We start from the raw sequence: 23,740 nt of genomic DNA, 5'->3' as shown, positions 1-23,740 counted from the left end.
GTGGATTGTTATATTTTATTATGTTTTATCTTGTTGTAAACTGCCTCGAACCAACTTTGTTGGGAGGGGCGAGATAGAAATTAAATTATAAAATAAGTAAATAAATAACATTCTATGCCAATTTAAATTTATGAGCACTTTTCAAGGGCAGCCCTATGTACAGTGCATTGCAGTAATCTGCTGGAGACAAAAGCAGGCCATGTACTGCAGTGGCTAGCTCTGTTCTGCTCAGAAAATGCCAGAGCTAGACACATTATGCATGGCAGTAGCTACAGCAAGCCATCAATAATTTCTTGCAGAGGGGCAGCAAGCCCTGCTGGTTCTCATGTATTGATGGGGAAAGATTTCCCCTGCTGGACTCAGTCTGCCCCGGTAACTTTATGGCCTGGTATGGATGCCAATGGGAGCCATGGCAGAAGTGTTTCCTTGTCACAGGGCATTGTAAAGTGGACCAGGGCTGCGAGGGGGATAGGCCAGCGTTGATGCTGTATGCAAGCATGAATTTGCCCTGCTGCCATGTGAGTGCCAGCCCAACTTTTCCCCCATCAGTAGGCACGCATCCTTCAATAGGCACTGCTCCTTCAGAGGGAATGCAACCCAATAAGAATGGGTCATACTTTAAGTCCCAGGTCAACCCTTCTTCTCAACAGTAATACTTCTTTCTTTTTGGGTCTCTCTTAAAATACTATTGTGAAGCACCATAACTCAATATGATTATTTGTTTTCAACAGGGTTTAAAAGAGAGTGTTAAAGGCACAAGGAATTTAGTAAAAGTTATTTTGATTCGTTACATGGAGTGAAAAGAGTTTCGTAATTAAAAAAAAAAAAAACGTTCCTACTCACACTTCTCTGTGATCCATCATATTCACACCTTTCAATTTTCCCCAAACTTCCATCTGAAAAGTACAATTTCTCTGCTCTGTGATCAATGGCGAGTCCATTGGGTGTAAGAATGTCTGTGCTGATGACAACTTGTGCATTTTTTCCAAACAGTGTAGCCCTCATGATGCTTGGATACTGCTCATTCCAATTTGTCCAGAACATTAAACTGTATTAAATCAAACAAGATAAATTTCTGCAGTGGCATAAAATGGAGCACTTTTGCATCTCTTTAATTATTTTAATACTTTAATTAATTATTATTAATGATAACATTTTTATAACCTGAAAAATATAAAGCAGTATAAGAACTGATTAATAGACATGTTTGATCACAAATAGGCCAGCATAGGTAAACATGCTAGTTCTGTGTCCAGTAGCACCTTATAAACTGACATGATTTTTAGAGTATGACTCTCAAAAGCTAATAATCCACAAATATTGTTGGTCCACAAATGCTATAGGACTTGAATCTAGCTGCTCTACTGCAGACCAATATGGCTACCCTCTGAAACTATCTTCATAGGTGAATATATGAATTATACATGTCCTACACTTTTAAATAGTTTTTAAAAATAGTTTTTACAATAGAAATGAACTGGAAAAGCTATGTTTATTATAACCCATTATAAATTTAACGCAAATCTATTCAATAGAAGCATCATAAAACTGCAGTAAAAAAAAAAAACTGCAGAGGTGGACACAGACACTGGAAATGATTTGAGCACTTTATTAAACCCCAGCATGGTACAAGAAGTGTTGAACTGCACCAAAACTGAACCAACAACCCCCTGAAAAATTCCAACTTATGTACATGAGCAAACAGTGGATCTTCGGTTTGGTTTAAACTTACTGGATCCAGCATACGGGATCTAACCACAGATTGGCCAATTACATTGTGAACTACCACCATACGTGGGACCTCAACCTCAGTCCTTGGCAGATCTATAGACACAACACTATGTTCAAAGAGGGGGAGGGGGAGAATAAGAGAAGTTGGCTGAGGCTGGCTGACTCAAGAGCATCTGCTAGTCCCCCAGACCTGAAGCAAAATGATCTCCTAATGGATTCATGTTGAGTTGTTGTTCCAATGTGAATTTATTATAACATTCTGTTGACTTTTGGAACCACTGCAATGATTACTGTTACTATGATTATGATTATGATTAGAGATTAAGCCCGCTGTATAGAAAATACAGTGGGTGCTAGGCAGTCCCGCACTACCAAGCACGGGCAGCTCTGAAGGGCCCTCCTGCCTGCTACCCGCTGCCCGCCCACCTCCTGCCCGACTCCGGGGCGGGCCAAGGGACAGCCCCGAAGTCCCCCCCCAGCCCGCCCCCTGCCCCACTACAGGACTTCATGGCGGGGCAAGGGACAGCCCTGCCGTGCTGGCCCCGAAGCCTCCTCCCCCGGCTGCCCCCCACCTGACTCTGGGACTTTGGGGCGGGCCAAAAGACAGCCCCGAAGCCTCCACCCTGCCTGCCTCCGCCTGACTCTGGGGCTTCGGGGCGGGCCAAGAGACAGCCCCGCTGCGTCTGTGACAAGGCGGGGCGGCCCCTTCGGCTGGCCCCAAACCTCTCCCCCAGGGCTGCAAAGTAGGTTAGGTTGTCCGGCCGCCTACCTGCCTTGTCAGTGGACAGCCGTGTAATGGTGGCTGTCGGCCAAAGGTGGGCCAGGTTGGGGGGTGGGCGGGTCGGGAGGCGCTTTGCATCCCGACTCATCAGTCAGGGGGCTTCGCCAATTAGGCCCTCCGCTTTTCAGTCCAGGAGCAAGAGGCCAAAGGCCTCTCTTCCCCATCCTGGACTGAGCCCTCCCCCCACCCCTTACGTTTTTATTTATACTGCTCCCGGGGAGTGGTGTAGAGATGTATACCCACAACGTTTTATGTAAACCGCCCTGAGTCTTATGGGAAGGCAGTATAGAAATTCAAGAAAATAAATAAGTAAACAAACAAACAAACAAACAAATACTTCATGAAATTGTGCATGTGTCAGGTTTTTATTTTCAAATTTTATAGCTGCTTTCTTAGAATTACTAAGTAGTGTACAACATAATAAAACATAAAAACTTATAGATTATTTCCAAAATAATTTTCAAAATTCTTTGAATTAAAATAGCATTGAAGCAGATAATAGGACTAGGTAAATCTGCTCATTCTTACTATGAAATTCTGAGATGAATAAATATAGATATGGTACCTACTTTTGGCATTCATCTAAGGCTAATACATGTGGATGGTCATCCTCAGACATTGTGATTACTGCTTCCCTGTTGAAAGCTCCTCTTCTTTTCTGGTCCACTGTGTGCCTTGTAATAGAAGATGTAGTAGAGCTGGTCCAGTACAAAGTATCCCAAGTCCTATGATATGCAAGCCCTTCCACAGAGCCTACATCTGAGGAAGAATAAATTTGAATTATTAAACTAAGAATATGTTGCCAAAAAAGATTAACAATATCGCATAAAAGAAGCTACTATTCGATATATATATATACACACAAACATATATATATGTATGTATGTACGTACATACGTGTGTATGTGTGTATGTATATATGTATATATAGGAGATTTGCAATGGTTATTTCAATTTGAAAATAAATGCAATTATTTAAAATAAGGCTACAGCTGAAATAGGAATACAACACGATTTATAAAACATCCACACTTGCATTTTTAAACTGCAAATCAGAACTTCTTTCTGAACTATAATTTTTATTCACTTTTTAGTGAAACAATACATTAAACCCAAAATACTCAACTGGCACATTTCAAGAATGTAGAATGTTATAAATATTATACATGTTATAAATGACAGAAATATACTCATATAATGAGCTCTCTTAAATTATATTTTTCCTTTTATAAATGACATGCAGATAAGGGATGAAATCAAGTTTTGCAGCCTTCAGGAATTAAATTAAATGACTGATCATTATTTATTTCAAATATTTCTACATTATTCAACATTGAAGGATTTCCAAGATCTCTCTTGATTCACCCACATACACACACACGCACAGACACAATAAACAGAACCATTAAATCAGTAAAAATTAACCCCACAATAAAAAATTAACCCCACACTCAAGAAAAATAGGGGAAGACTAATGTTCATTAAAAGTTCAGGGAATTAAAACTGTTTAATGCTTTACATAAAAACCTCCTCGAAATTCAACAAAGTAGACAGCAGGCAGATTTCTCTGGGGAGGAAACTGTTCAGTTGGAATATCACCACAGTACATGCTCTGTCTCCAGCCCCATGTGTACCTAACATCTAAAGCAGTGGTCCCCAATCTTTTTATCACCGGGGACCGGTCAACGCTTGACAATTTTACTGAGGCCCTGGGGGGGGTAGTATTTTGCTGAGGGACGTCACCACCGCCGCATGAGCCCCTGCTCCACTTGCTTTCCCACTGTGCCCACTGGGGGGCACTGCCAGCAGCAGCTGCACAGTGCCTGCTGAGGGGGAGCCCCAGCCATGGCAGCTGCCAGAGATTACCAAAGGTGAGCCAGCAACAGAGTTGCAGCCAGGAAAGAGTATGAGGAGGAGCCGCAGCCCGGTACCGACTGATCCACAGACCGGGACCAGTCCCCGGACTGGGGGTTGGGAACCGCTGATCTAAAAAAGAGGCTACCTGGAAGTCATTTTAATGTTTCAGGGGGCATTTCTGCATGGAGGGGCAAAACATAAGTGGCTTCCGTCTGGCAAACATGGAATGGTAAATTCCGCGTTTGCAGCCCTCCTCATAGGGAGACCCCTCCTGTTTCCTCTGCCCCATTGAGGCTTTTTGCCTCCTGTGGAGGCTCCACTCCTTGGCTTGTCAATCACAGCAAGCCACCAATCAAAACATAGCAGTTCTCTCATTGACAAACTTTCTTCCCCCACCCTAGACCCAAAATTATTTTTTTTAAAAAAGAAGAAAGCACTTCTGCACATATGCATTTTTAATAAAATCCACACTGCCCCATTTCTATGGAGAAATGCCAGAACGATACAGCATCACCTCCCTTTTTTTTTTGGGTGGGGGGGATTTGCAAATTTTTTTTTTTTTTTGCATTTTATTTCTTTTTGGGTGGATTTCTGAGACACTGCACGTTGAACCTGGAGCCCAAAAAGACATTATGTGCTGTTTGTAAGCTTTAAAACAAGCTGTTCAGACTCCTGTAGGATCCACAGAAGGCAACCAGATCACTCATCCCCCTCCCCTTTCCAGCTCATTTCACACCACCAGAAGGTGCAAACAGGACTGTTTTTGCCTACCCCAGTTGTGAGAAGGCTGGACACGTAGCTGAAGTCCCAAATGACATTTTAAGCTAATGGAAGGCTTAAAAACAAGTTGATGAGTTTCTTCAAAAGCAAACCCATCTACAAAATACAAACAAATCTGAATGCCACCATGAACACAATAAGGCTTTAAGCACATGTGCTAATTATGGACCCAGTTACTGCAAGTTAAAAAAAATATGTTTTCACAACATAAACATTATGAAAACTATATTTAATATCAGGACAATTCATCCTTCATATAATGTGTTCCTGGACTGTGCAGAACTACAAATTTAAAAATAAATATTTATGAAATAAAAATTTTAATGGCATTAAAGCCTAGTAAACAAATTACATTTATTATGTCCTATTCAAGAAGCAACAGTATGATTTTAAATGAACAGCATATTTAAATGAAATGAACGCTAACACAATATGATATTAATATACAAATGGTCACATTATTCACCTGTTACTGACAATCTGAATTAAATCCATTATATGGTATATAAGTGATTAACTGTCTACCCAACAGAAAGAAACAGCTTACGATTTACAGAGGCAATGGTACAATGATCACATCATTACATTGCCAAATGCCATCTATCACTTTTACTGAATTTAACAAAGATGGATTACATCCTAGCAATGAGATACAGTCTATAAATATTGCCATGCTGCTCTTCATCTGACTTTACTCGCGAAAATAATACCAAAAAGAAACAAACAAACAAAAAAATGAGGGAATGACATGAGGAATCCTTTCCTGCACATCTACAATGAAATCTTGATTAAAAACAGCTGAAGAGCTCCAGGCATTGCAAGGGACACTTCTACACTTGGTTGTAGCATATCATTTATTGTTAACATTTTATCAGAAAAAGGTGCTGTAACATCAAGTATTTCCAGTTACTTAACTGATATATAATTCAGTAACAATAAGCCATTTAATTATGTTTAATTTTTTTCTTTAAAAATGTATGACAACAGCCAGGGAACCTGCAAGGGCTTGCAGGGGACATCTCATTCTCCTCTCCACTTCTTCCTCTTTCCCTTCTCCGGCAGACCCCATGGCCACTTCCCTTTTCCTGCTTCCTTCCCAGCTACTAGCCAACCTACCTTTACCTGTCCTCCTGTCTTTTTTTTTTTTCCTCTGCTTCCCTCTAGTTTTTTTCTCTCTCCTTTCCCATAGAAGCCTCCTCCTGGGACAACTCTGGCCAAGTGGCATGCTGCCGACTGAACCAGGCCCAGTTAAGCTGTGGAGAATCTTAAAGAATTTGATCGGAGAATAGTTCGGGGGATTACACAATCAGTCTACACACCCATTTTTCAACTTTGTTATGTACTTTATATTATACCAAGATCAAGGTGGCCCCTCTCCAGGCTGGCATTTACATCTTTGCACGCCCACCCCTAAGGTAGTCTGCTCAGGAGTTAGAGAGCATTTTAGCCATCAGTCGTGGAGGGTTTGTTGAAGGTTTTATTGGGGTTTTTATTATTAATTTTTTTATTATTGTAAGCCGCCATGAGTCCCTGGAGAGTGGTGTGATATAAATCCAACAATAAATGATAGACAAAATTATATGCTTCCTGAGTATAACTGCCACACAATAAATACATATCTTTTCCCTGCATCCCTTCCCCCAATCTATTTAACTCATTACTTTATCCTGGTAGCTGTACATCCTCATATTTTTCCTGCTTTCTTCTCTCCATCTTCGCCACTCACCATCCAATGTTTTATCTACCCCTCCATCTTTAACTATATTTATTATTTATTTAATTTGTTTATAGCCCATCTGTCATCATAATAGAGCCACATCATTCTCCTCTCATCCATTTTATCCTCACAACAGCCATGTGTGGTAGGTTAAGCTGACAGTGTATGTATGACAGACACCTCTCTATACCCTTCCCCATACTGAGGTAAATTTTCCCTCCAAAATGAAGCTCACTGTCCCATCCTGTCACTAGCAGATCTCTTAGGGCTTCACTCAGCCTTCTTGGAACTTACAGAGCTGCCTTTTCTTAACAAATTCTATGTCAGAATGGTATTAAGCACTTCTTCTTAAAAACAAATTAAAGATTTTATTCAGAAACAGGAAAGCGTAGTTGGAATAAGAAATCACAGTTATATACATAGATCAGTTCACAGGATTTTCAAAAGTTTACAGGCTTTTCTTTCATGTGTTAAAGTTCTTTCTGGATGGAAAGGTTTCCTTATTATATTTTTTCCCAACCACTTTGTTTTTATTTTCATCTTAGTGGCTCTTCCCACATGGGAGGCATTGTGTGGCGTTGCTGCTCACTTTTTGGCTTGGGGCAGGTTGACCCGCCTCGTCCCTCTCCTGCAAGGGGGAGCATTTGACCCACTGCGCATCATCCATCCTGGATTCATGCTCCCACACGAGGCAGCTGGGGTGGAAAGGTTCTGCCACACTGTGGGGCAGCATGGCCCAATTTTTTTATTTTTAAGACTGAACTTCCTTCCAGACCACAGCCAGGCTTTTGTGAGATAGCAACAAGTAGCTGGGCCTGAATGAGTCATGCAAATCATTTAGTAGCAAGTTAATGGTTGCTGTCAGGACTGGCCCCATTAGTCATCTCTCAAAAGTTGTAATGGACATGGAAAAACCCTTGTCCCATCTCCTGTCTTTTTCTGACAGAAACCAAGCTGAATCCTGACAAGCCTATAAATGGCCTAGAAATGACCACTGAGGCATAACTTTGTTACTACTTCAGGCACTGCTTCTGTCATTGAGGGAGGGAAGTTGGTCCTCATGATAGAGATAGCTTTATACAAAGATCTATCTTGTCTGTCGACAGCTATGATATCTGGATTTCAATATCCACAGAAAGGGCAACCCTGAAAATTAGATATACTGATGAAAAAGGGTTTCATGCAGCCATTTATTTCCTCTTATATTTGGTTAACTGGAGTTTCTGAAACCTTACTCTGTATGTGTTCCCTGACAATAATGCCAATTTAAAAAATTGGGGGGGGCACTGTTTTGAAGTCTCATAGGGGCTGGAGAATTGATTGTATATTAGATTTTTCACAAAGACTTAGTTTCTACATGGCTGTGTCCATGGGACAGCAAGGGGGGGAAACCTCTGGTGTGTATGTGTGTGGGGGGAAGACTGCAAAACAAAAATTCATCATGAGGCAAGAAATGCAGCTGCAAAATATCCGGGGCCATTCCGCATGACTTTAATGTAGCAGAAGGCTTGCAAATTGTAAACGCTAGTAATTTGCAGTTCCACAAGACATCGCACACAATCTGCAACACTCCTGAAACAGTTCCACAAAAAGCGCTTCGTTGTAGCGCTTAAAGGGAAATTGGGAAAAGTGGATTTACCCTCCGAAAAGCGCTACACTCTTGCAAACAATCTGCAACACTAGCGAAAAAGACCTGTGTATTCCCATTGTTGCACTTCCAACAAAGTCCCTCCCCCTGGCTCTCTCCTCCGAACTTCGGGTGAAGCGATCGTCATTTTTTTTTCTCGGAGCAAGCAGAAAGCAACGAACCAGCGAGACTTCATTCACCCAGCAAGGCTTCTCCGGCTACAGTCCCTCCACAGAAGTGCTTTAAAGCTCTCCTAAGTCCCCAAGCACAACACCCCCCCGTTTGCAAGTTCCCTTTATTTTCGGCCGAAAATCACGCCCGTGCGGGGGGGGGGATTTTTTTTTTCACTCGGGGGAGCATGGTAATGATGAATCACCAGCTCACACACCAGCTGCAGCTAGATAGGGTCTCTCAGTTGCAACGAATCAAGGCATATTCGTTGCAACGTGTTATGTTTTGTTTTAAAACCTGTGCTTAAAGGGAAAGGGGCTTTTCAGGAGCATAATAACAACCGCCCATTGGCTGTTTGTTTGATTGACGGCTAGAGGCGGGACCAAGCACAGAAAAAATCGCTTCCGTTGGTTATATTTACACCTCCTCAGTTAGAAACCTCCTTTTAGTTATGCTTTAAATTTAGGCTGAAAGTCACTACAGAGATATGTTAGATAATTCAAATTCAGCTATCATAGGAAATCTAAAACCCCACACTATAATATAAGCCCATTCCATTAGGTGTCTTCTTTTAGTTTTTTCTATTCTAGAAAAAATCGCTTCCTTTCTAGTGATTTTTGCGAGACCGGAAACCTGTGGGAAACTAATGAAACGCTACTAGAGAGCCAGTTTGGTGTAGTGGTTAGGAGTGCGGACTTCTAATCTGGCATGCCGGGTTCGATTCTGCGCTCCCCCACATGCAACCAGCTGGGTGACCTTGGGCTCGCCACGGCACTGATAAAACTGTTCTGACCGGGCAGTGATATCAGGGCTCTCTCAGCCTCACCCACCTCACAGGGTGTCTGTTGTGGGGAGAGGAATGGGAAGGCGACTGTAAGCCGCTTTGAGCCTCCTTCGGGTAGGGAAAAGCGGCATATAAGAACCAACTCTTCTTCTTCTTCTTCTTCTACTGGATTCCACTAAAAAAGCAGGTATAGGTAACACCAAGATTGCACTTTTAAAAATAGCGTTTCCGCTTTGTGGAACCAATTGGCAACATTGGTCCTTGTGCGGAAACACCCCCAGTCTTGCAGTACTGGACATATTAAAACACAAAACATAGCTAGAATGTATCACAGCATTAGGTGACATTAATTCTATTGTTTTCATGATTTTTACACTTAATGCTTTCATGACTGCATATTTTGAAATATTAGTATTAAGCATCTGGTCACTTTTTAATTTTCTGTAGTAATTCACTGTGTTAACACAATTTACACTTAGAAAGTCAATTGTTTTTCTATCCCAGATAACAGGGAGTGAGGTTTCTTTCTGACAATCTGTTCATATAGACTATTTGCAAGAGATAACAGGTGGTCAGCATTTCGTAATTGAGATGAAAACAATGCAGTAAAAGCTATAAACTATGATATGATTCAACAATTTACACATATCACTAATGGAACAATAAGAGCATCAATTAATTCTTTACTCCTCCAATGGGCTCCTAAAGTAGACATAAAGGAAGAAACCATCCATGGCAGAAAGTTTTTAAAAAATTAAACCCCTAATATAATAAAGTAGAATAATAAAAAAATGAATACGTACCAGTGTGCAGTTGTCTGGTTAGGGCTTTCCTCCCAAAACAGTATAACAAATATAGAACAATTCACATAAAATGTGTAGTGCAACTTATATTAAATCTTCAACAAATTTGTCAGACTACAGTTTTAATGCTAGGATGGCATATATATGGGAAACGAGCATCCTCCCCAATATCATTAAAAGTTTGACTAAAACATAATTTCTTAGCATTTGGGCATTGGTAATGAAACTAATGCAAGTTTAAAATAACTATTACCATTTTGTTGATCAAATTACCCTTGTCATTCATCTAAGAGAAACAAACAGAAATAATTACGTTTCCTACCGAGGAATTCCCCAAACTCAAAAACAAGTTTATACTAGGGATGTTGATAATTTTTCAGAAAAACTGCTTGGCAGTCAAACGTACCATTGCTCTGTATTCATTGGGCTGCTTAATCTGCTCAAGGAAACTCCTGGAGATCTGATGATGGAGGTATTTCTGGAGGGTTTTCAGCTAGAATCTATGGTTTACCACAGAATCTACCATTTGAAACTGCCATTTCCCCCAGGAAACTGATTCAGTTTTCTGGAGATCAGTTATAATTACAAAAGAACTTCAGGGTCTATGTGGAGATGCTTGCAATTCTTACAATCAGATTGTGAACTGATAAATAATATATTTGGATTGCATCCAGAAACTTCCATAGCTGCCATATAGGTTTATAACTGCCTTTTGGTCAGAAGGCGACCCACAGCTGACCAGGGTATCAAGTGGGAAGCAGGTTCTGATCTCTCATCACTTCACTGCATATAAACCTTACTGTGCCGCCACACAGAAATATCCAAGGGTCATTATAAGCCAATTTATATCTTATGGGAATAGCTGGGAATCTGCCTCTGATACACACACACACCACTTCAGAAAAACCGCTACACACTAGTTCTGGAGAGCAAAAGTGAACACTTTCTGATTTCCCCACTGCAAACTGGAGAGGAAATTAGAGTGAGAGGAGAGAGAGAATGTTTTGTTTCTTTCTAGGTGTGTGCATGGGGGCCAAAACAATGCTTCTAATCTCTGATAAAGAGAGAAGAGATATAGACAGAAATGGTTTCTCTTCGTTCCTCTGTTGCCCAAGCCATCAATTTGGGGTGAGGTGAAGAGCAGGGAAATCAAGTGGACCTCAGATCACTCTTCCCCAATTTTCTGCATCTCAGGAAGTCTGAGATTCAGCAAAAATTCCAGGGTGAGAGATTAGAAAAACCGTTAACAACTGACCCTTGTGATCTCTGTTATCCCTGTGACTTCCTGCCTTCCCTACTTGTTTATTAACCATAGCCTTAAACCTAGAGATTGGTTCTTGCCCCTCCCCAAGCAAAATTTTCCAAGTAGCAGATCGAAAGTCACCTTCAAGCTGATCCAACCAGGTGGCTTCCAATGGTCGTATCTTCCCACAAACAGGTGTAAACAGGCTGCAAACAGCTGAACAGTCCACTAATCAACTGACTATGTAAACTCCACTTGTGAACAGGTGAGCTGAAGTAGTAAATGGTCAAATGTCTCTAGTACATAGTTAATGAAATTTTAAGACAGCTAGTTTTGGGTGCTATTGCAAATGCATCACCAAAAGCCATTACCACCAACAGCTCTCAGTAGTTCATTGTGGGAACCAACAGAGAACAGCTTGGAGTGTTCATGTTATTACTTGGGTTTTGTAGGTTAAAAGAGAGGGGAGGTAACATGTTCTTTTTCTTTCTGAACCTGGAAACTATGGGGCAGCAAAGATGGGATATTAATCTCCATGTGTATATTAAAAGTGCCATCAAGTCTCTTGTGATTTATGGTGACCCTGTGAATTAATGAAGGCAATGGTAAACCAGTTCTTATAATCTCTTACCTTGAAAGCCCTCCAATGAGACATTATACTGTAACTTACATAAATCCAATTTCACTTTCCAGGTCAATGTCAGCAATTGACAAGATAAGATTGCTGTTGTTTTTTTGTTTTGTTTTGTTTTGTTTTTGAAAGCCTAGTCTGATATATGCATATTACATGGATAAAATTAATCATTTAGCCTCACAATCATATTGCCACAGCATTAGCAGGCTGCTGTTATCTTGTGTGGAGTTTTATTTATTTTATTCTTTAAAAAAACCTTTTGCTTTGTCTTGGATTTTGTAAGGAGTGGATAACAAGAACCTTTTGTAGTCTGCATTGCCAAGTTTTAACTAGTATAAAGTTTAAGGGATATTGTGAACCTCTCCCTTTCATCAGGGGAGTTCCTTCAGAGGCTCAAGGTAGTGATGATTCACCCTCCTCTAAAAAAACCATCGCTGAATCCGCAAGACCCAGCCAACTACCACTTGGTTTCACATTTGGCATTCCTGGGTAAGGTGGATGAAAGGGACGCTGCAGACCAGCTCCTGACATTTTTGGAGGAAACTTCGGCCCATACAGAATGAAACCCATACCAGTCTGGCGTTCATGCTAGCTGCCTTGATGGATGACCTCCAGTGCCAACTGGACTGAAGCACATCAGCTATATAGGCCACATTTGATGTGGTTGATCACAAGTTGCTGGTTTACCATCTCGTTTACACAGGGATAGAGGGAATGGCCCTTAAGTGGTTGACCTCTTTCTTTAAGAACAGGTTACAGAGGGTTTATGTGGAGGAGAGTTTTTCTGACTCTTTTGCAATGCACTGCAGCATGCCACAGGGAGCAGTGCTCTCTCCTACATTGTTAGAATCTATATGCACCCTCTTGCCCAGTTGGAAGGGAGTTATGGGCTGGGGCGTCACCAGTATGCGGATGACACCCAGCTCTATCTTCTGATGGACAGCCGACTGGATATCCCCCCAGAGTTATTTGCCAGTTGTTTGGAAGCAGTGGCTGGATAGATCAGGAAGAGTTGCTTGAAACTCAACTCCTCTAAAATGGAGGTCCTGTGGCTGGGACGGAAGGGGCAGGATCAGGAAGTGTGTCTCCCATGCCTAGATGGGGTGCAACTGACATCTGTGCCCCAAACTAGGAATTTGGGTGTGACCTTGGATGCCTCATTACCTATGGAGGCTCAGATCATGGAAGTAGCCCAGATGGCATTTTTTCATCTGCAACAAGCGTGGCTACTAGTGCCCTACCTATCTTTAGAACACTTGGCCATGGTGATCCATCCAATGGTCACTTCCAAGTTAGACTGCTGTAACTCACTTTGCACAGACCTCCCTTGTCCTTGACAGGAAAAGGCAACTAGTGCAAAATGCGGCTGCGTGGGTACTCACTAAGTCATCTTGGAGGGCCCATGTCCAGCAACTACATTGTCTACCAATTTGCTTCTGGATCAGTTTTAAAGTATTGGTTTTGACCTTTAAGGCTATATGCGACTTGAGCCCTACCTACTTGTGGGACCACTTGCTTCCTTATATCCCCGCAGGGCACTCCAATCTGTGGGTATGAATTTGCTGATTGTACTGGAGCCCCGGGAGGCATGCCTGGACTTGAAGAGGGCCAGGGCTTTTTCAGTCCTGGCAGCTACCTCCTGGATTGAGCTTCCAGAAGAGCTGTGGGCCCTCACAGAGCTTTCAAAGTTCTGCAGGGCCTGCAAGATGGAGCTCTTCTGCCAGGTGTTTGGTTGAGGCTGGGTGGAGACCCCAGGGTATATGATCAAGTTATCTCCCTCCCCTTGTGCCTGGGCCTGGTATTAGACCAGGCCTGGATGAATGACATTGTCCCCATCATCTTCCATTTGTGGTGCTACGACCCTATCAAATGCCTGGGAAGAATTGGTTTTTACTACCACCATCTTGATTATTGATTGTTAATTGTTGTTTAAATACCAACTATATTGTTGTTTTAAGTGTTGTTATAGGGATTTTGTAAAGGGTTTGATTTTAGGAGGATTTTATTGTATGTTGGGAATGTCAAAATTGGAAATTTTATGGACTGTTTTATATGATGTGAACTGCCATGAGCCAGCTTGCTGGGAGCAGCAGTATACAATTATAATTAATAGTAACAACAACAACAACAACGCTGTAACTGTTTTTTTTTTTGTTTTGTTTTTTTAACCTTCAAGTAATCCTATATGATTATTTGCTTCCGGTAGAGACATGAGTGAGTGGGAGTGGAAAATGTTTCTTTCTTTTATATACTCCTTGTCCAAGAATGCCAAAGAAGTTCTAGTAGAAAAATTACTTAACTGGAATTGTCAACAATGGGTGGGTGGGTGGGGGGGAAGCATACAACAGATACTTCTGAACATGAGTTCCCTTTAAATCTTGCAAAGCAGTCTCACATAGACCACCTCTTTCATACAGTAAGTGTATCTTCTGTTTCTACTCTTCCATCCATGGACAATATTTCTGAGGTTTCTGAAACTTTGGTAGCTGAGCCTGAATCTCTCAGGTGAATTACTGGTTATCAGGCAATCATGCCTCCTTCAAGGACACTGATCCCTCAAGTTGTCATCAAGTTCTTTTAACAGCTGAAATATTAGATGAGTGTTCAATAGCTAGAGAACTAACATTGACTTCCAAACTCTTATTTGGAGCTTATTGGGGAACATTGCTTGTTTATAGGAGAAATTGTGGTAGATATTTCTCAACAACTAAATTATATCTCCATCAAATTGAACTCCTTAAAATTAGACTTTAAAACTTTTCTCCGGGAGTCTTATTTTTGCTCCACCTTCTACCTGGAATGCACACTCTGCTCTAAATTGAAAGAATCCTTCTCCGAGATATCTGCTCCCTTAATTCAAGTAAGAAAGAATCATTTTGAGTCTCACTGGAATGGGAACAGGAAGTACAGAGCAACAGAATTGGCTCACTGTTTATTCAGCAACTATTTAGAATAGAGATCACTGGTCTAATAAAATCAAAATTTCCCTGAGGGAAATGATGCAGAATGATTTTCACTGTATTGATCTTATCAGTGCTAAATGCCTTCCATATTTTAAATCTGAATTGAGAATAATGTTAACTTTTGAAAACTCAACACTCCCTTTGAGAAAAATATTGTTTACAGCTTCAAGGATAGAAGTGAAAATGGGTGATACTGGGTGTTTGTGTAGTTCCCTCTCCTCGAGCAAGGAATTTACTCTAAAATTGTGAATACGACATGTGTGGTACTTTATCAAAGAAGTAGTAAGTTAAACTGCTCCTATTATTTATGGTGGTGATGTCTTGTCTGTCACTGGAATCCTTGTGATTTCTAAATCTGTTTTAAGTGAACTAGTAACATGTTATCAAATGGTTTGTTTATACATTGTAAATCTACTTTCGGTGAACTGGAAATGTGTTAGATAATGGGTTGTTTATGAGTCACAAATCTGTTCAGGGAGTTGTCAGATAATGGACTGTTTATGAATTCTAAATCAATATTCAGTGAGTGAGAACTCTGTTTGATAATATATATGAGTAGTAAATCTATTTCTAGTGAACTGGAAACATACTAGATAATGGGTTGTTTCTAAGTAGTAAATTTGTATTCAGTGAGCTCAGAACATATTAGATAATGGGATGCTTGTGAGTTGTCAAATTTTTAGCGATTTGGAAACAGTGTAACACAAACCTCCTTTTAAGTTATATTTTGGATTCAGTATCCAAACAACATACCACATATACACTTGAGGATACCATTTCATTTCAGAAACATAGCAATCTTTCAACTAATGGTTTCTTTATGAAAGCAAATGTTCTACTGAAATTTGGGGGGGGGGAGCTGTCAAGAAACTGGCCTTTTTCTAGCTGTTTTGTGTGTGTGTGTTTTAAAACTTTTGTTCAGGTTTTTGGGCTAAGTAAAATTATAGCTTCTCTCTGCGAGCTTAATGACTTGCAGTTTCAAGAGGTAATGAATGAATGGGTTGGAGTCAGACACAGGAACAGATGAGATCATGGGCCTAGGAGCTTTGAGGCCAGTGATCAAGAGAGTTTTGAACTTGCATTCCATCTCATTAACACAAGGAAATGGGAGTGGGGTTGAGTTGCTTGATTTTGGGCATGTACTAATTGCAGAAGTACATGGTAATGTATTTAGCAGCACACCTGATTGATCAACGAGAATCTAGTTAGCTACTGACAACCTGGCATAAAGGAAGTTGATTCATTCTAGTTTGTACCTCTCAGTCACATCCTTCTGGACACCTGTCCTTGAGGTCATTCTTCTGTCTAGGTTAAACTTCGTGTGATCAGAATATCTCCTTTTTGCCTAAAGATCAATTTTCTTAGCTCTTCATCTCAGTTGGAGAACTGAGGCTTAGAAATTGTGGTTGTCTAAAGCCATCAAATGAATGCATTATATGGACAATTAATCATAGAATCATAGAGTTGTAAGGTACATACAGGGTCATCTAGTCCAAGCACAATGCAGGAACTCACAACCACCTGCCCACCCACAGTGACGCCAATTTCATGCCTAAATGATTGCCCCAAACACACACACCAAAAATCTCCAGAATCCAGCCAGGCCTGGAGGAAATTCATCTACCTGCAGCAACTGCAGTTATCTTCATCAAACTAGGCTTTGAATGTAAGTCTCATTCCCCCATTGGACTTAGTTTAAAGCCCTCATCACCAGGTCTGCAAGACATTTTGCAGACATTTCCTCCCACCTTTGTGAGGTGCAAACCATCTCCCGACAGAAGAACCTCATCACAGTAGCATGATATTAAAAAAAAATCTAGCTTAGTCTCTCAACTATTATGTTTGTTTATTTATTTATTTATTATATTTATATACCGCCCTCCCTTATGAGCCATACATGAAACAATCTGCATTAATAATCAAATAATAATATTAACAACAGTGGTTGTAACAATTAAATAATACAACAAATAAAGTTGTAACAGCATACAATAAAATATAACAGCGCAACAGTGCAATAGCACAACAGGTCCAGAGCGCTCTGGTAGAGTTCTGGGGTGGGGGGAGCAGGGGCCCTTCATTCGCTGTTGGTTATGCCTGGTCTCAACCAAATGCCTGGTGGAAGAGCTCCTTTTTGCAGGCCCTGCGGAACTGTTTAAGTTCCGTCAGGGCCCTGATCTCTTCTGGGAGCTCATTCCACCAGGTGCGGGCCAGGACAGAGAATGCTCTGGCCCTGGTTGAGGCCAGGCGGATTTCTTTAGGGCCAGGGACCATGTTAAAATAAGTAGGAACCCTGCAATACCTTAAAGCCCTCCCCCCAAAAAAAGTCTAGTATAGGATTTCATGGGTTCAAGTCTATTTCTTCACATGCATTGTTACCATCCTCCCTTTATTGCATCTATAAGAAATCAGTGATGCACTGGTCAAAATTTTTCAATATGTACACATCAATGTGTACATATCAATGTGTACACTTTTCCAGTATTTATTCACACAGGGAGGAAAAAGTATGCCAAAACAAAATTATCATCATCAGAAGTCCTGTGCCTCAAGTTCGTTAAGAAGCCTAAGCCATTATCTAGTTTACTGCTGTCTAAAATAAGATTTCACACTTCACAAGTGCACATCATTATGGTAGAAAAAAATCTTTTTGTAACTTGGAACACTGTGCTATTTGATTTAACAGCTGACAAAATAAGGAAAGTAGAGGTGATATGCTCTGTCAGTTAACAAATGTATCTTACCATGTACTGTGAAAAAATGTACTGTTTTGTTATTAAGCTTTTAAAATATTTTATTAAAGACGGTAGTTATACAACTATATTTAGCATTGCTCACTCTCCAGCTAAAATACTGTGCTCAGTTTTAATAACTGGAACAGTTCAGTAGACATGAATATACACCAGAAATATGTGTAAGGCACAATTTGAATATTTTTATGGAGTACATAGCAGCATTCATCAATTTGCTTTCTACATCCTATAATAACATATAAAAGTGTGCATGTACTTCCAACAATGTGCTGAAAGTTCCAAAGGCCAAGGCAAAATCTGCTTGATTGGCCCTTAGTGGGAGATATGCACCCAGTAGGGAGGGGGCACTCCCCCACTCAGGACAAATTGCTAGTCTTCTTGCTCCTTCTTGAGATTTCTGACCACTTACCAGGGCAGGATAAGAGCCAGCCTCAGTCCGGGCTAAATCACCAAACAGGACCAATGAGGGCGGCGGCCCCAGTGACTGAACTCGAATGCCTTACCTGCTTTGTTACGCATCCTCCCTGGCAATGTTTGGTGGTACCACATGCAGAGGAATGGTCCTGGTGACCCTGCTCACCAGCTGGGCTGCTTCAGTCCCAGCAAGCAAGCATAGCCATCAACTTTCTATATACATGCATTTTGTGTTGTGGCTCCCACTTTATGGGATGGTTTGCTGGAGGATGTCAGAAACCTCCCACTATTCAAGATGGCTTTCCTGGACAGGTAATAGGGTTGTACTGCATAAAATGGTTTACAAACTTACTTGGATAATATGATTGGGATTGTGTTCCATACTGTTGTAGATAGCTTACACTAAGTAGGATCCTTTTATATAATTTCTGTACTGGTTAAAGTGACCTGATACTTATTCTATCTTTACTTCTATCTTTGCAATGTTTTGGTTGATTCCACACACTTCTACAATCCTACATTGTTTATTGAATGCCCCGTTAGACTTACTGTATTGACTCTCTCTTCATAATCAGCCTTGAGTGTCTGTGAGAAAGGCAGACCAAGTAACAAATAAATAAAACCTAGTCTAATATTCTAACCACTTGAAGTGGGAGACAAACAAGGACTTGAGGAAGTATCTCATTTTCCCCTGCACCATTCCCTCATTATTACTTTTTTCCATCTCCTGACAGCCCCAAAGCCTTGTCCCCTTTTCCTTTTCAACTTCCCAAACAACCTACTTTTATCTCCCTGCAAGTATTTAGCTTTTCTTCTTGTCTCCCTCTGACAATCTTTCCCAAAGAAAAGCCTGTCCAAATTGTCAGACCCAAGTTGCATTATGACCACCAGGTTTAGCGAGTGCTCCTCCTTTGCAAGGAAGATGCTTCTTCAGGAAGAGAAAGGGCAACTCAGTGTGCTTTTTCTGAAGCAAGCAGCAGCTACCATTAGGCTCACCTCTCTCCCTCTGCTGATGTATAGGCATGTAGCCTGTTTCAGCCCAACCACAAAGGCTTGCAACGTGTTGCTTTTGTAACTACACATTAATATTTTGTACTTAGATTCAGTAAGGAGACTGAAGTGGATGAATATGATATGTATTCGTAAATAATCTATCCAATAAGGATTTCCCTCCTTTAAACCTCAAAGCACTGTGAGTTTGGATCTATGTTTCATTCATAAAGGTAACTGATAACTGCAATCTTTCAAAACACTCTCACTGCAGCGGTTTCTCTGGAGGGACTCAGGACCAAGCCAAGTCCAAAAGTCTCAACATATTGTTTCTATTCTTTTTCTTTCAGATTTTTCTCTATGCTTGTGACCTTCTTCGGGTTTTTAGAACCAGCACCAGTGATCCCTACCTCCATTCTGCAAATTTTACCTGGTTTATAAACATAATAAAACCATGAAACAATACAGTTGTTAATCAAAACTCAACATTAAAATCACAATCAGGGCATGACTGTGCATAACTGACACGTTTAAAATGAATTTAACAATTTTTAGGCTAAAATGATCTATTAATATGGTGTTAAGAAATCAACCCTTTGATTCAATTATCAGCAATCATAACAGTTGAGGTGATCTATCAATGTAAGTAAGTGAAAATCCACCTATTACAATTGTGCTTTGAATTATAATAAAGATGAATTGTTATGTTTCAAGGGTGTAAAAGTATATACATTTATCTTCCTTGTTCTAGTGCATTTGTCCAATGAGTTCAAAGTGGTATATACATACCTTCCTCCATTGTCTCCTCTCAAAAGCCCAGTGAGTAACGTAAAACAGTAAGAAGGTAACTGGCTCATGTTACTAAGATGAAGAGGGATTTGAATATGAATCTAAAAGATACTAAAGCAATGTTACCTCACACTGGCCCTTAGTTTTTATAAGGATTTTCACAACAGTTAATAAACTACACAAAAAAATGATTACTTACTTTCAAGTACAACTTTTCTGCCAGACCAGTCATCATTAATAAGCTGTATGTTCCCAAAGTGTGCATCACTGAAGAAGATTCTGTTGGTACCTCTTTCTTTTAGGCTGTAGTCGAAAGCAAGTGCTATCACATTTTTGAAATATTCTGGATTTTCATAAGGTTGCACTGGAGAATTTAAATTAGTCTCATTTGAAAGATGTATACTTTTAAATATTGTTCTTCCTGAATAAAGCAAGTAGCCATCATGCCTCAGACATGTAACTCCATCTTCTGCCAGATAGCCATGTGCACAAGCACATGTTCTCTGTGCATTTCCCCGATAGAGGCAAAGTTGTTGACACCCACCATTGTTCTTGGCACAAATGTTGGTTCCTGTAAGGAAAAAAAATATAATTCCTGCTTTTGTAAAATAACATGTCACTGATTTTGAATATGCTTCAATTCCTATCAGGTGTTTTATTACATTTAATTAGTTAATAAAGGTAGCGTCCAATAATAAATGATTTCAAACATTTCAGATTAGCTATTAATGACTTGTTCAAATAATTTGACCCATATGTTTAGTACACTTTAACACATTGTGGCCAAAAGTAGTAAATCAATTTTTTAAATGTAATATTTTCACTAGTTTTAAACTGTTTTAAATATAAATGTATAACAAAAACCCTTTATTTACAATCATTTTGACCGGTACAATAAATGCTGGCATATAAATGTGCATTATGTTGTGGGTATTCAAAAGTACATGTGTTAAAAAAGGAAGCTTTAATTGAAAATAAAATATATGGAATAAGTAAAGAGTGCCTGAAATGCAGTTTAGGATTGTCAGCTATGATATTAGGACTCTGTGGGACCTTCATCAGTTCCACAAGCCCTGCAAGACAGTTGTTCTGCCAGGCCTATGGTTGAGGCCAGACAGAACATCGAGAACAGCTGGCCTCACTGCCAAAAGGAAGGTTTGCCTTCCCAAGAAAGAGCTGGGATTCCCCAAGATTTATTGAAATGAAGTTGATGTAAACATAGATGATTTAATTATTTATTATTTATTCTGGTTTTTAAGAAATCAATTGTTTTAGCATGATGTTGCCCATCCTGAGCTATCAGGAAGGGTTAGATACAAGAATAAACATGATTAGGATTATATATTAAAGGGAAAGATCTTGTACATATCTCTATCTACAGATTATCATGATGTCTACATGCCATCTGAGAAGAAAAAGAGATCAATTTAGACTGTGTCTTCTGTTCAGGCATGCATTAGGTTTACATGGAAAACCAAAGGTGAATTTCTAGTTTTTAGCTTCTTGTGGCACAGAGTGGTAAGGCAGCAGACATGCTGTCTGAAGCTCTGCCCATGAGGCTGGGAGTTCAATCCCAGCAGCTGGCTCAAGGTTGACTCAACCTTGCATCCTTCCAAGGTCGGTAAAATGACTACTCAGCTAGCTGGGGGGTAAATGGTAATGACTAGGGAAGGCACTGGCAAACCACCCCATATGGAGTCTGCCATGAAAACGCTAGAGGGCGTCACCCCAAGGCGTGACCCGGTGCTTGCACAAGGGATACCTTTACCTTTACTAGTTAGTTTGGTTTGAAAAACAGGAACACTCTTTACAAAGGAACACTCTTTACAAATTAATTTAGTATCCGGATGCACTGTATTTCTTTCACATAATATAAGGAATCATTTCGAACATTAGAAGAACTGATTAGAGTTTTCTAATGTCTACTTTAATCCCAGCAACTAGAGAAGGGAGAAGGCAGTGAAGACAAAGGATTCACTTATGGTGACCTCCCAATAACAAAATACAACCTTTTTGAATAAAATGGCAACAACTTTATTAGCTACAGCTATGAGAAGACTTGGCACAGCATGGGACAACTGGATCTTGACATCTGATGATTGCCCGTTGATGAAACTAGCCCACTCCAGCTCACCTGCTGGGGTTGGGGACAACTATGGTATGGTACGATGTCAGCTTCCACAAGGACAATCACCACTAAGTGGTATTCTGTGTCATCTGAGTATGTGAGTCACCTGTTGACAGTCCCAAGCTGGGCATGCCCCTTGAAAAACCTCACACCACAATCACTTAAGAGGATCTCCACACCCAGAGAAAATGCAGGTCAGTTTTCCTAAAAGGATCCAGCTCCATGCTGATATTACCAAAAGAGCTAGGAATTCCCATCCAAGCTCTTGCCAATGCTGCTATAGCTACAGCCAAGTCCACAGGGCATGTCAAAACCCATATAACCAGATGTCTATCCCCCCATGGGGACAAGTGAATCCCATCTGGATGAAAAAGGGCCACAAGCAGTGTGAGATATCTGGATGTTTATTTTTGTGCCCTGCCCATGGATTCCACAACATTTCCCAGCATGTTGGTCACCTTCCTTCTTGCCATGACAGCCCCTTCTGGGCAATTGGCCCTTTGTCAACAGCAGCACTCCAGCCAATCCAATCAGAGGATGGTCATATTGGGGAGCTCTAACTGTAGTGTCCTCAAATCTGCCTCAGCCTGGTATGTCAATCAATCCCAGATCATTCTTTCCCATCCATATAACTAGCGTTGGTGCTGCCACTTGTGATGATAGATCACAGGTAGTAGTGTTCCCATCTCATTCCTTTTGGACCAGCCCATGAAATTTGACGTTCATCCTCCAAGCTAAGGTCCTTGTCCCATCCATATGTCACCACATAAAGTCCCACCCACAGATCCAAATGAGCTTTCACTGCTTCTCTAAAACTGAATCAGTTTCATTAAAATCTGCCACCAGGTACAGTGGGATGTATGCCCTGTGCACCTTGAAGTGTCATCTCCCAAGGGCTGGGGATGGCTCTAGCCTCAAATTGGCCTCTATGATTCTAACCCCAATGCAAAATAATGAGGCCCAAACCCCTTAGAAGGGAGGCTCAGAACCTCTATGCCTGACCATATGATCTCCATAAACTAATACCTCATATGTGGACAACATCCCTATGAAAGAGAAGCTGGAAACATTGCATTGGGCACACACTTCGACCACCACCACCAAAAGACCCAGCATTAGACAAGCTGGTTGGTCATAGACACCTTGATGGTTAAGGAGAGGCTTGCTATATCAAATTTGCCACTACTTCACTGTCCCTCAAAGCCCCCCTAAAAGGTCAAAGTGAATGGTGCTTCAAATTGCTTCATCTCATAAAACCAGAATAGGCCTGGGAGTGTACACACTAGCTATGCCAGCATATCAAATGTCAGAGACCTAAAAGGGTTAGGTGCTCCTCTATCCTTACATTGCCTGAAGAGCCTGTGAAGCCCGTGTACTAGCAGTCCAGGTGCCAGAGTCAGGTTGCAGCATCCAGTGTTTCAAGTAAACAAAGCCAAGGGAGTTTACAGAAGGCATAGTCATTACAAATCTGATGTTCAGGAATTCAGAAATCAATCAAGCATGGATCCAGTTGAGGAGGTCAGAGTGTACAGGTAAGGGAGTATTAGCAAATGGTTATGTTTTTATCCACACAAC

General features: G+C 40.7%; 1 protein-coding gene across 6 annotated transcripts in view; it reads right to left on the bottom strand.

The window, feature by feature from the left end:
- LRP1B (LDL receptor related protein 1B) overlaps positions 1–23,740 on the bottom strand; it is a 1,129,178-nt gene that overhangs the window by 166,264 nt on the left and 939,174 nt on the right. For all 6 annotated transcript variants that reach the window (XR_013228123.1, XM_077320173.1, XM_077320175.1 and 3 more), the window contains exons 41-43: positions 20,237–20,608; positions 3,082–3,271; positions 844–1,048 (exon numbers count right to left, since the gene is read on the bottom strand). Coding sequence is in view for 5 of the 6 variants with exons in the window: in XM_077320173.1 (XP_077176288.1) it covers positions 844–1,048; positions 3,082–3,271; positions 20,237–20,608 (767 nt within the window). In the remaining variant the exon portion in view is untranslated. The remainder of the gene's footprint in view (positions 1–843; positions 1,049–3,081; positions 3,272–20,236; positions 20,609–23,740) is intronic.

This window comes from Paroedura picta, chromosome 2 (assembly GCF_049243985.1).
Source record: "Paroedura picta isolate Pp20150507F chromosome 2, Ppicta_v3.0, whole genome shotgun sequence".
Lineage (NCBI taxonomy): Eukaryota > Metazoa > Chordata > Lepidosauria > Squamata > Gekkonidae > Paroedura > Paroedura picta.
The sequence above is the reverse complement of the archived record's forward strand: the minus strand, read 5'-3'. Positions and strand labels throughout refer to the sequence as shown.